Source organism: Chelonus insularis, unplaced genomic scaffold, assembly GCF_013357705.1.
Source record: "Chelonus insularis isolate UGA/USDA-ARS -01 unplaced genomic scaffold, ASM1335770v1 contig_41_pilon, whole genome shotgun sequence".
In the NCBI taxonomy this organism is placed as follows: domain Eukaryota; kingdom Metazoa; phylum Arthropoda; class Insecta; order Hymenoptera; family Braconidae; genus Chelonus; species Chelonus insularis.
The window spans coordinates 609,971-623,370 of NW_023276571.1; the positions used below are offsets into that span (position 1 = coordinate 609,971).

The window sequence follows — 13,400 nt, forward strand, 5'->3', positions numbered from 1 at the left end:
TTAACTATCTAAGAGGGTTTTTGTCTTTCCTATTCAGTCGTCAGTTAAAATTCATTCAATAGAGTGTAAAGCAAGACTTGGATAACCATTTAGCTAACTATGGTTATGAAGTAAAGTAACAAAACTTTTTCCAAGTTTGTGAGATCCATTTTTGTTTAAGTCTAGTGAGACAAAATTGCTTTTAATACCTGATTTAAAAACTAATAAACAACAAAAGGATTTTACATTAATGTTTATTTGAAACAATTTATTAATCAGTTGGAAATTGAAAGTAAGTTATCAAGAGACTTTAAAATTCATTAATTGAATATTTTATTTAAGAAAAAATTTTTCTTATGAATGTCTATAATTTTTAGAAGAATGGAAAATTTTTATTAATGAAAAACAGTGAACGCTTATCAGCTCATAATTTGGTTGATATTAATTCATTTGTTTTAATCTGTGTTATCGCTATTTAGTTAAATGGTCTTGAAAAAGACACCTGAGTAAGATATCAAGACTAAGATAATATAAACTGATAATATATAATTGAAATCGAATAAAACATATTGAAATAAAATTTAAACATTTTTATTTACAAAAAAATTTTATTTTATTGTCTTCAAGCAACAGACAACATAATAATATATCATGATGGATTTTATGTGACTAATCCTTTTTGTTTTATTACTGTTTATAATTAAATCCATCGAAATAATTTTGTTCAATATTTCATTATTGAATTTTTCAATTAAATCATCCTGATTGTGAACCAGAGCTTGATGATGAGCTAGATTTGGACATAGCACTGGAGCTGCTTGATGATGATGATCCACCGAGCATTCCACCGACCATGGGGACAGATTTGATCATGCCCATTTGTCCACCAACTAATCCACCAACCATTGGGAGTCCTTCAACCATTGGCATAAGACCACCAACCATTGGAAGATCAACAGATCGTACTGGGGCAGCAGCTAAAAAAGTAATCAAATAATTATTTAATGCGATTAAAATTATTTATAATAAAGAGATAGATCAATTGAATACAAATCAAATACCACAATTGAATGATGAGATTAATTTGATTGCTGACTAAATAAAAAATTTTTCAACTGATTAAGAAAGAAATCATGAGAAACTTACCAGCGAGAACAACAGCCAAGAAGGCAAAGATAAAAGCTTTGTTCATGATGATTTGTTTTGGTTTTTGCAATGATCAGTAGCTCAAAATGAACAGAAGAGAATGATAAAGATTGTCAAAGATGCACAGATTTTATACAGACGAAGAGTATTTTTAAATCTGTATTTTTATTTATTTATTATCTTTACGTGAAATAAAAATATGTTAAAGAATGCCTTCACATGTGCTGAAATAAAAATAAATAAATAAATGAATTGTAAGTTAAGTTGTAAGTAATATAATGAAACTTTTACAGCAAAAAAGTAATACAGAAAGTAGCAAAGTAGGTGATATTAAAAATAAATTAAAAAAAAACATAATTACATGAATCGTTTCAAAGTAATAATAAACTATGTCATTAGTTGTTCAATATTTTATTAATTTATAATAATAATTTCCATCACCATGCCATTATATTCTAACTTTTACCATGTTTATTAGTATTAGATAATTGTTATTATTTTATTGATTATTTTTTTTTAAATTCATTTTTCAATAAATTCATTCGCTTGCAAAAATGATTCACTCATTAATCACATTTCTAAACATATATAATAGTGACAAAAAAATAACAAATAATTTTACATATTTCAATTTTATTATTTATTTTATCAATATCAACATCATCGTTATATAATGATAATTTCAATTATTTTACTATGATCACCATAATAATTATTATTATGCCCTTTGATTAATCAATTTAACATTATTTTTATACAATTTATGTATTCAGCTTTTTTTTTGTATTTTATAAACCTAATGCATTCTAAATTGCAAAAGATGAATTTTAATGATTCTGTATATATGGAATTATGAAATGCAGTATGAACAAGCGTAATTTTTATCAATATATTTATATTTATATATTTATATTTTTTTTTATATATATTATACACATTGTTTTAACGTTATCATATTTAATTATTAAATTTTCTCTCTCATTTTTCTATGCCTACTGTAATCAAATATTAAACAATTCAAAATCATCAACTTAAATATTCAATTAATTATTTACTTAAAAAAAAAAATAAAAACAAATTACTTATGTCAAATTATTAAATGGCGTTAATCATACAGTTTTATTAAAAGGATCATCAATGTCTAAAGATTTAAGAGAATTATTTTGGGGGTCATTAAGTAAAAAAAAATTTTTATAGACTATTGTCTATTATTTATTTGTTAATTAATTAACATAAACAAATTGACAAGTAATAAATAAAATTACTGTCTAAAGCGTTAACCGCTTATAAAAATATTTATTTATAATTTTCATTTTTATTTTTTGTAAATTATTATTTCTCTCTACTTGATGTTTTTTCTCTCAATTGTTTACTTATTAAATTATCATTATTTGTCACACATATATATATATTCCACGTCATTTATTTTTTTCTTTTCAAGCTTATTAAAATAATGTAAATTTCTTATTATTGTGCGTGTCTACTAAACAACAATTATAAATAAAATAATAATTGGTGTATAAATTGAATTTGTAAATGACCCCAAATTTTTCATTATTCTCTTAAATCTTGATGTTGAATCACCATCACATTTTATTTCTTGTCGTTATATTTTTCATTACGTTTTTTATTTATCTCTTATGTTGTAAATTGTTTTTATACATTATTTATTTTATTTTTTATTTATCAGAAACTGAACGGATATGAACCATTGAGTTTTGAAAAAGTATATTTTTCAGCTGATTTTATTTATACCTGAGCTTACAAAAACTAAAAAAAGATTTCCCTTATTTTTTTGTGTTCCGTATAAAAAAGAGAATATTGATATGGAAAAAGTTTTAGTCCAATAGTGATTAAGACAGTCTGCATATGAGTTGACTATTGATGTAGAATACAGTGTTGTTGTGAATTTTAAAAAATGTGAATTAGTTTACAACATATATAATAAGTAATGGATGTTTTTAAACAGTTTATTTTCTAAATATTTATGAAATGATCCTGATGAAGTGAAAAAGTAAATTGATGATGTGATTGGATCATACACGTTCAATTTGTCATCCTCTTCATTTTCATGTTCAACATAGTATCATCAATCTACTAGACTACTTTGGATCTAAATATGTTTGGCACATTAATGTTTCCTCGCTAATTGGCGTCATAATAGGTGTGTCTTTCATGTGATAACAATTCTCATATTCAACATGCGCAATATGGATCCTCATATCACTCCAAAGTAGTGCTCGATACCGTTGTGTGTACACCTAGTATTCTCTTTCTTCTTTCACTTTTCTCCCACCCTTTTAATATTTGCATCTTCTACAAAGAAAAGGATTTCTTGCTCTTGAGCTCGAGTTCATTCACTAAACATTTATTCTTACTCTTGACCTTTTCCTATATCGTTGCTTCCTGATTTCTTTTACAAGCTAAATATTCCATTTATTTACAAGCCTTCCAGGTTATAAATTTTGCATCTTTAACAGTTATAATATTAATTTATAATAAAACGAACAAAAAGTAATCTGATCTTGTAAGTGTTCCAATTAGCGACTCAATAATGTTTTTAGTAATATTTTATTTTTTAGTTTAGATTAGTCGAAAATTAGGCATAACAATTATAGAAAATATTGGAGTATTATTTTGTTTTATAAAACACTGTACGGAGAAAATTTTCTTTTAAAATTTAACTCTATGATTATTGATTACTAGATATTTAATAGCTTTTTGCTGTTTTTTTTAACATTAATTATAAAATAGCAATATAACATTAACTACTTATGTAATCAAATTAACTTCGGTGAGTCGTTTTTTTTAACAAATATTTTTATAAACATTTTCAAGAAATATTAAATATTATTAATAAATTATCTAACTGTGCTATATAATTGCTCTCAATTTTATGATACAAATTTGAAAACTACAAATTTTTTTTTATAAACACTTCAATTCCATTTATTGAAAATATTATATTCACCGAATAACTGATAGTTTTCATAAAAAATATTCACTAATTAACTTAATAATATAAGGGCAAGTATTACAACATGAGTTAATTAATCATAATTTTCAAGTAATAAGTAAAAATGAATTAAATACAATTACAGATAACTGGATAAAGATTTAATTGTTCTCATTTTATTGAGTTGGTATAAATTTTAAAGTTAATTTTTAACAAAAAATTTTATCCGTATTAAGAAATAAGGAGGATGGAGCAACATAGGACCCTCATGAACAAACGATATTCAAATTTAGGTCAGATTCGTGTCATCCACAGTTACACTTTCTGACAACAGTTAATTGACTTTTATGTTTATATTCTATGAAACAAATTATTGCAGGCCTTATTTTGTAATCGTTATTGTATTTTAAATTACAATGTTGTAAAATGAAATTACAAAGAAGCATTTTTAGTAGTAATCTTATCATTTATTTTTATTTAATACTTATCTAATTTCTGTAATTATATAAAAATAAAAATATTACATTTTTATTAGTCACTCTGTTATTAACTATTGTTTTTATCGCAATGATAATACAATTATTAAATTATTTCTTAATAACATAAGTCTCAAAGCAACAATATTAATCATGATTTAACCATTTCCTACTTGATGTTATAGAGAGCCCTTCTTACCCCAATCTCCGTTAATCCTACAAACTAATAATTTAGACAGGATCGCTCATTGGTACATTTACGCTAATGTATGCTTCAATTTATTTTCATTATATTTTACATTCACTATAGTAATCAATTTATTTTAGATAATAATAACTTTCTAACGATTCACTTTTTCAACATAATTAGTCAAATAGTCAACAGTTAAATTATCAATTCATCAATAAATCATGTTTCAGGCAACAAGAATGGTTAATTTATTTATTCATTAACTAACATTTATGTTACGTTTTAAGCATTTTATTTTTTTTTGTCTTTTAATTAGTAATTGATTTTGAAAAAATATTATTGAGGTCCTCGAAGTTCTTTGGCACAATTGGCGACCTTTTTTTTTACTCATTGACTTATCATTCACTTGTTGTTGTTTTTTTTTCTTTTTATATATTTATTTTAATATTTTTCATTCATTGAAATAATTGTGTATTTTAAATATCTTTTTTTCTTTCAAATAGCTTTATGAAGATTATTATTTATGCAGTTAATTTGTCATTTCTCATATTTTGTTCGATTTTCTTTTATACATATAGTCGCCTCATTACTTTAATCGTATAATTAATACTCTGTTGCATCTTTAAACTCTTTTGCTTTACCGTACGTAGCTTCTATGCCGGTTTTAGCCACGTGTTTTCCCACCTTCTCGAGCTGGAGTAATTGGAAACTCGTTAGACACTGAAGAATGTCAAATACCTCCAAGGAAAAATGATGGATAATTATTGTTACTTAACTACATCATCCAAGAAAAAAAAAACAACCTTTTCGCTTATTAAAAACATGAAAATCAATAATAAATTTTTTTTCGATTTTTTTCTTCATTATTGTTATGAATAGTTGATAACAAAATAACAACTTTCCAAAAATCAATACTAATCAACTTGATAATGTTGATAGTAATTGAAATTTTATCGATAATGAAATAAAATCGAAAAATCATAAATTATTTACTGTCTAACTATTAATAATTCTTTAAAATCGTTCTATGTAAAAACAATGTAAAAATAGTGAGTTATTTTCTCAATAAAATATGAAATCTTTCCGAGGTCACGATTGCATCTTCCAGGTCATCATAAACCTATCATCACGAGTTTACGGTGGTTCCGGCTCGGAGGTGGGAGATTCCTGCTACGCCTCCAGGAATATCAAAGCCGTTGGCTTCGGTTCCAAGTTACTTTTCTTTGCCTCTACAACCAAGAATTCTATCTCATTGCGGTCACGTCTAGCAAATGATTCGGCGATAAGTCTTGCTACTTCTTGATGATGAAGTCCTGTAATCGGTCCAATCAACCCAATTTACAAATAAAAACAGTTGATTTGCTTTTGATGTTGTTTTTTTTTTGATATTCATTAATTACCTTCAACCTTATGTCCATCAACTTCGAGGATTAATTGGCCTACTTCTAGACCGCCTGCTTCATAGGCTGCTCCGTTATCCTTAGAACAAATAATGAAAAATTTCAGATCATGAGGCAAAACATGATAAATTATTCAAGATTTATCAGAAAGCATTCAAATTAAAATATAAGAATTTATCTCTTACTCAGGTTTATTAATTTCTTTGATCATGTCTCAATTTTTTTTTGTTATTAAAGTTTGATTTCACAGACTCTTCCACAATTTTAAATGAAAACTTTTCCAATTTTTTTTTTATAACAGAAGAAATATCTAACTACTGAGATACACAGTTTGAAAATGAAATGATTTAAAGTTTGAAGTTTGAATTATGAAATTGTTTTTCAACTATATTATGGCAAATTTACATTTCATAAATTAGTTCATGAAAGTTCATATCATATTCATCATAATAAGTATCATATCAACATGATAAACATGTAGGTGAACGAATATTGAAAAAATGGTAAGCTAATAAATAAATATTGGAACAATCTGCAAAATATGATATCCTGAATTTTCAATCATTTAAACAATAAACAATTGAATAAGAAAGAAAACTTACATGGATATTTATTATTCTTGGTAAAGGATGTTTAGTATTAGCTCCTCCTTCAATGGCGATTCCAAGAATGGATTTAGTCTTTTTTACAGTGATCCTGAGATTTCCTTGATGGTCTGGAACAACGAGTGCACCATCCTCCTCCCTTCTCTCGGATATTTCACTTCGTGTAAGTCTCTGTGCGCTGTGATGACGTCGTGGAGGTCCACCAGTTGATGCATTTCCTAGTGCACTACCAGAAGCTGCTCCCTCCTCCAACAATTGTGCTTCCTGCATATCAAAACTCCTTGAAAGCTTGTGCGCAAGTTCCTAAAAAGTTTTTTTATCGATATTTTGACAATTTTTTGTTTTAAAAAATTTTTTTCTTTTCACAATACTTTTCTTGTTACAGAAAGCAATTATTTTGTTTTTGATAATTTTATCGAGTGATATATCCGGTGATTTTATTGAGATTATCAACCAATCCAATGTAGCTTCATATAATATATATATTGTGCATTATAAATATATTAGAACAGATTTGAGTATAGTAGTAATTGTAATTAATAATGATAAATTGTTGAATTAAAATATTGAAGACATGCTTGCTGATAAGGCTGATTGATTGGTGGTAAGGGTGTTTAGTGCTCGGAGAGTGGTGGTGTCGCGATTGCAGAACTTTCATTTGTATTATTTAAGAAATCATTTAATTTATTAACAATAATATTGAATAATAAAAAATAAAAATATCAATTATTTTAAAAAACAAAATCTATTGTTTAGTTTATTTTATAATTTTTTTTAAATAGTTATAATTAAAATTGTAATTTTTAATTAATATAAAAAAAAAAAATAATTTAAAATTATTAATATTCTTTATCTGTCCTCTTCAACTCTCTGAAATATTTTTGTCATCGTTAATTAAACGAAACAATTATTTATTTGTTACACACTGAGAGAAAGAATAGCTTTTAATAATAAATCAAAATTTTATTTGTTTATAACTAAATGAAAGTAAACAATTAATGATATTTAACAGATATAATTGATTTAATTTCATTCAATTATAATCATTTTTATTTAAAAAAATACAATTATATGTTAAATAAATAAAAATTTTATTTATTACACTAAAAAATGCTTATTTTTATATTTTTTTTTGTTAATTTTAGGTGATTTTCTAGATTAAAAGAACGTTTATTTAGTGAAAATAATTGTTTCTCTCAGTATATTTGTGAGTTTGTGAAGGTGCATGCCAAGACATCTAATTAATTAAGTATAGTATAAGTTCGTGCTTTTGAAGAAAACAATCACATGTTTTGCTGAAAACTGACTGCAGAGTTGAAGAATTAATTGGACTAAAGTGCAAAACATCTATAAATATACGAATAGTAAATTTAATATATAAAAATAAGAAAAGATGTTGACACATATCCTAGTAGAAATGTTATGTAGACAAATATAAGATGCTGATTAGTTTGATTAAATTCAATTTTAAGTAGCCACTTTAAAAGTATAAAAAAGACTAATATTTAAATATTTTCAAGTTTAAATTAGTGTATTTATTTTATGTTAATAAATTCTCATGAATATTTATTTAATTAGGGATAATTAATTAGTACTCATTTCAATTGTAAATTATGGAAGAAGATCAAATTTGAAGTTGAAAGAAAAATACAATTAAATGGAAAATGTTTTCTTTTTTTATCAAAACATTTGTAATTATCTTTATAAAATGCAATTTGTCAAGTTTACATTAGTTTTTTCGATATATTTACTCGATTAATTTTATTTTAATAGATACACAGATTTTTCCTGAAAATGGATACTTATTTTTTAAAATAAACCAGTCAGCATTTATATAGGAAAAGATAAATTATTTTTTTGAAAAGTCAAGTGAAAATTACGATACTTCTCTAGAATTGTGATAGTCCCTAAAAAAATTATCTTGAAAATATTTTCTATAAAAATTTTACAATTTTTTTGTAATCCAATTAAATTAACCAATTAACTAATTAAATCGCAGTATTCTTTACTTTGAAACAAATTTATTTAAATACTTACAACCTTTCGCTTACAATTGGAAGTCAGGATTGGAATGTATATATTTAAAAGATATAATTTCTAGGAATTGCATGACCTTGTAGAACCAAGTGTATTTGACGTTTCGGAATCATATGATACGAATGCAACCGGTTTCACGATATCTAAAGGTTATAATATTAAATTAGACCCAGCACATACAATTCCTAGAAGTAACATCTATAAATAAACGGATAATAATTTTTTTTTAAATGTATAATCAATATTTTAACTAGTGTTATCTATTTTGTGAATTTTAATATTTTAGCAATCGACAATATATTCTATTACAATATTCTTTTTTTTTTTTTAATATTTATAACAAGATACTTATTGGTAATTTCAATATGAATTTCAAGATCCTGTGTTATGATCTGTAATGTGTATAATACACAAAAGTTCAATCATGGAACCAAGGGTATTTTTAATTATTAATAATAACTAAATATATCAATATATTAATAACATTAAAATAGCTAAAATTATCAGATTGACACATTGTTGTATTTCATTTTGTATATATTGTAAAATATAAGTAGAGGACAACAAATATTAATAAAGTTTATTAAAATGACAGATTCAAATACAGAATCTTAAATATGATGTCTAATCAGAACTACACTGTAAATCTCAGTTTTCCAAAATGCATTATTGCACCCATTTGATTAACATTAATTATACTCTTAGTCATAAACTGGAGATAAACAAACTCTACCCTCACTGTTATAAACAATTTAATTGTCAACTAAAAAATGGTCGTTAATCAATCAATTAATACATGGAGACATGCATATATTTTACAATATTATATCTGAATTCTTTTCAGATAGAAGCATCGTAATTTCTACAAATAATCTTTTCTCATATAATCTTTAACTAATTGCTACTAAAAAATTTCTACTAGTGTTACAGTAATACACGCTATCGACTAGTCTCTATAATTCTAGATCTAGACGTATAGCGAATAGTAATATTTGAATAATGTTACTAATAATAAAACCATGCTTTATTCAATGAGTCCATTGATTTTCCCGTATACTTTTGTTATTATAGCGTGCGGATTATGAATAAATCCGTAATAAAAGAAATAAAATGAAGTATAAGTAAAATGATGGAAATAAAATGAAAAATAATTAACGAAATGATTGAAATTGTGCGAAAGTTCTGTAATAAAGAACTTACAAGGGGTCTGGCACCCCAGTACCAGGACTTGACACGCTGAGTAAGACCACCAAGTAGGTGTGATCTCCAACCACCAAAACCTCCCCCACCTCCACCCTCCGAGCTTCTTTCTTCCCTGCTTTCGTCTTCGTCCTCGGTATCACGGTCACGACGACCGTTACCGATCATCTCCACGTCGCTACCCTCGCAACCGCCGTCGCTTTCCTAATCCCGTCAAACAAAAATATAACCAACTCAACCCTATTTCAATCTTATTAAAAATAATATTTATATATAGTCAAATTTTCTCCTTGTTATAGTTCATTATTTTTTTACATTTATTCAGCCATCACATTAAAGAATAATAAAAATAACTCTTAGGTTTACTGATAATTTAAAAAAATTAATTTTCTTAGGGATAATAATAATTTATTAATTGACAATTAATTGGATGTATTTTATTGATAAGATTCAATTAATATTGGGTTTATTTTTGAATTTTTAATTACTAATGAAGATGACAAATGTATAATATTTTATATAAAAATGATTAATTTTTAGAATAGGGTATTTTTTGTTTTTTTTTTATTTCTCTGAAATAAAAATGTCTCCCCACGTTATAGATTATTTTATCTACAAAGTTTCAAATATATATGATAAAAGTTTAGCACTTACAATTTCATAAATTAGTTTCATACTATTCTAAATTAAGTAATAATAATAACTTTATTATGAAGACAATTTCTAAAGTCACATGACCTAGATATTGACTTAAAAAAATCGCAGGTCTGACCGCAGACATTTAAAAACTTTCTCCAGTTGACTCATGCTTTTTCCCAGTATTACTCTTCACCTTTTATGTCTTTATTTATGAGGCAAGATCGATTTTTTATCTCATTTATTGAAGTTTATGAAAAAAAAATCCTCAAGGAGAATAGTCCATAAATTGTCATTAATAATTCCACAAAAAATCGCCATATTGATAAATAAATATATAAATTACAAAATGTTTTGCAAAATTTAATCATAGTATTGAGTAAATGTCAATCTTAGCTCTTCCGCATTAGCTTTGATATTATAAAACAAAATTATTAGCATAGTAATTTAATAAGAGACTATTTATTTACTTAAATACGCAAGACGTAAACACAGAAACATGAATCATATGTCCAGTCGACTGGTGCAGTGTCATAACGTACATTTTGTTGCATGTTTCTTGTAAAAACTTGGCAACGGTGTACAAACTCTATTCCTCTTTCTTCTTTACTTATATATATTCTAACCGATCTCTTTTGCTTTCTAGTGCTATCTCACTTCCTTTATTCACCATCACTGTTCAACTTGGCTGTTTGTTGGTTAGATCGGTCTTTCTTTCACTAAACCAGGCAATACAAGTGATCAGCTCCACTCGTTCTTGAATCAGTCGTGTCAGAATCTTTGTTAGTGCACGCACACGTTCAATTTAAACCTACAAACGATCATTTAACTTTGAAAAAAATCAGGATTAATATTTATTTCGTAAGTAATCTGCCTTGTTTTTATTTATTTATTTATTTATTTGTTCACTCCATCTATTGTTGACGTTGACAAAGTGTCTAAATACTGACATAACCTGATTTTCAACTTAAATTATATTGATGATTTTTTTCTTTTGTATTGCTCATCAATTTTGATCAAGTTTGATTGATTTAACATGAATTTTCTTTCAATTGTTTTTAAAAAATTTAATCAACCAAATTTATAAAGTTGATTTATGTTTTTCTTAAAGTTTATTATAAAATATTATTTTTCCAAGTTATTTTTGTAAACAAGAATTATTCATTAGTATGTAAAATGTAGATAATGGATGTTTTTAATTGTTTCAATAACTGACAAATCTTTGGAAGATAATTGATTTCTGAGGAACTATCAAAGACTGTAAGTTGTGCAGAGTTAACTGTATATCCAATACGGTACCTGATCTCCAGTCTGAGAAAATGAATTTTCAACCGGTTCCACGTTTAAGTAATCATTTTTTTTTCATTTTTATTTTCTCAATTTTACCAAGCTTATTTATTAGTTTACTTGAAAAAAAGCTGTCACATTGATAGATATATTGAAATGTTCATTTAATATTTCATTTAATGACTCATGGTAATCAGGATAAAGAGACCGATTCGGTCTAACGACTGAGAATGACCAAGTGACTTCTTTATGTGTCTTTTCTCTTCTTCCTTTCTTTTCTTTTTTTTCCTCCCAATTAGAAATTATTTTCTTTGTTCTAAAGTGTTATCAATCATTTCAGAATTACCATAATCATCATTTTTATCATCATGGAATCGTGGTTAAGTGAAGTTCAACGAGTCAAAATTCCACGACCTAAATTCGGTAGTGGCAATTCAGTACGACGATCTAATTCTACTGTCCAGCATTGTGTCATTCGTGTTGATACACATCATGCTAAACAAGTTCAAATAGATGTGGCTAAAGCAACTGAAGAACTTCGACAAGCTATTCAAGAAAAACTTTGACACATTCGCTATGTAATGATAACTTTTAATTAATTTTTATTTTGCTACTGTACCTTTTTTTAACATTTTCATATTATTATTACTATTATTGTCATCATTATAATATTATTATAATTATATTAATAATTGATTATTTAAATTTTAGTATTGTATACTTTATATTGTTTTACTTTATTGTCATTAATTATGGGATATTTTTAATTTACATTCACTTGTACATAATTTTTCATTTTGTTCTGATGATGTATTTTGTATATTTTGTTAAATTAAACCATCAAGTGTAATGATTTTTTTTTTTTTAATTTCTTCAATTCATTTTTATTTTTATCACAACTATTAGTATTTCAGATTTTTATACTAAAAAGAATATTTACTGTGAATAAAAAAATTATATTTTATCAATAAAATGAAAATTTTTAATTTTTACTATTGAATATATTTATGAAATAATAGATATTTTTTAAAAATATTTCTTTTTCTAAAATAGAAATAATTTTATATATTTTATGAACTGAGAGAAAAAAAATTTGATTATGAATCATTTACTCCATTAGTGTTACTAATTAATCAATTAAATTAGTAATGTAAGTATTTGAAATGAACACTCTAATATATTTTTATTTGCAATTTTTCAGCCAAACGCAAATATTTACTTAATCCTAAATATTTATTAGATATATATCTGCTTACTATTTTCAATCATGTTCAATTGATATTTATTGAAATACTACAAGAATGATACCAAAATCTTTTAATTTGCAAACCATTAGGGATTATCAACTCAGTAATGTATATTGCTAATTATTGCTGTATATATTCATATTTATTTTCAATATAAATATTTTATATTCCATCTTTCATATTGATAATAAACTTATGAATGAAAGTACCGTATAATGTGGTTAACTTTGAATTGATTTTA

General features: G+C 25.2%; 1 protein-coding gene across 9 annotated transcripts in view; it reads right to left on the minus strand.

Annotated features, from left to right (window-relative positions):
• Positions 1-3,997: 3,997 nt before the first annotated feature.
• The window catches only part of dysc (dyschronic), a 31,669-nt gene continuing 22,266 nt past the window's right edge, over positions 3,998-13,400 (minus strand). For 2 of the 9 annotated variants that reach the window (XM_035087896.1, XM_035087901.1), the window contains 4 exons: positions 9,990-10,193; positions 6,750-7,055; positions 6,148-6,226; positions 4,005-6,060 (listed from right to left, as the gene is read on the minus strand). In XM_035087896.1, coding sequence (XP_034943787.1) covers positions 5,918-6,060; positions 6,148-6,226; positions 6,750-7,055; positions 9,990-10,193 — 732 coding nt within the window. In that variant the 3' untranslated portion in view covers positions 4,005-5,917. Of the gene's footprint in view, positions 6,061-6,147; positions 6,227-6,749; positions 7,056-9,989; positions 10,194-13,400 lie in introns of all 9 variants that reach the window. The other 7 variants (XM_035087903.1, XM_035087900.1, XM_035087904.1 and 4 more) reach the window with 6 other exon arrangements.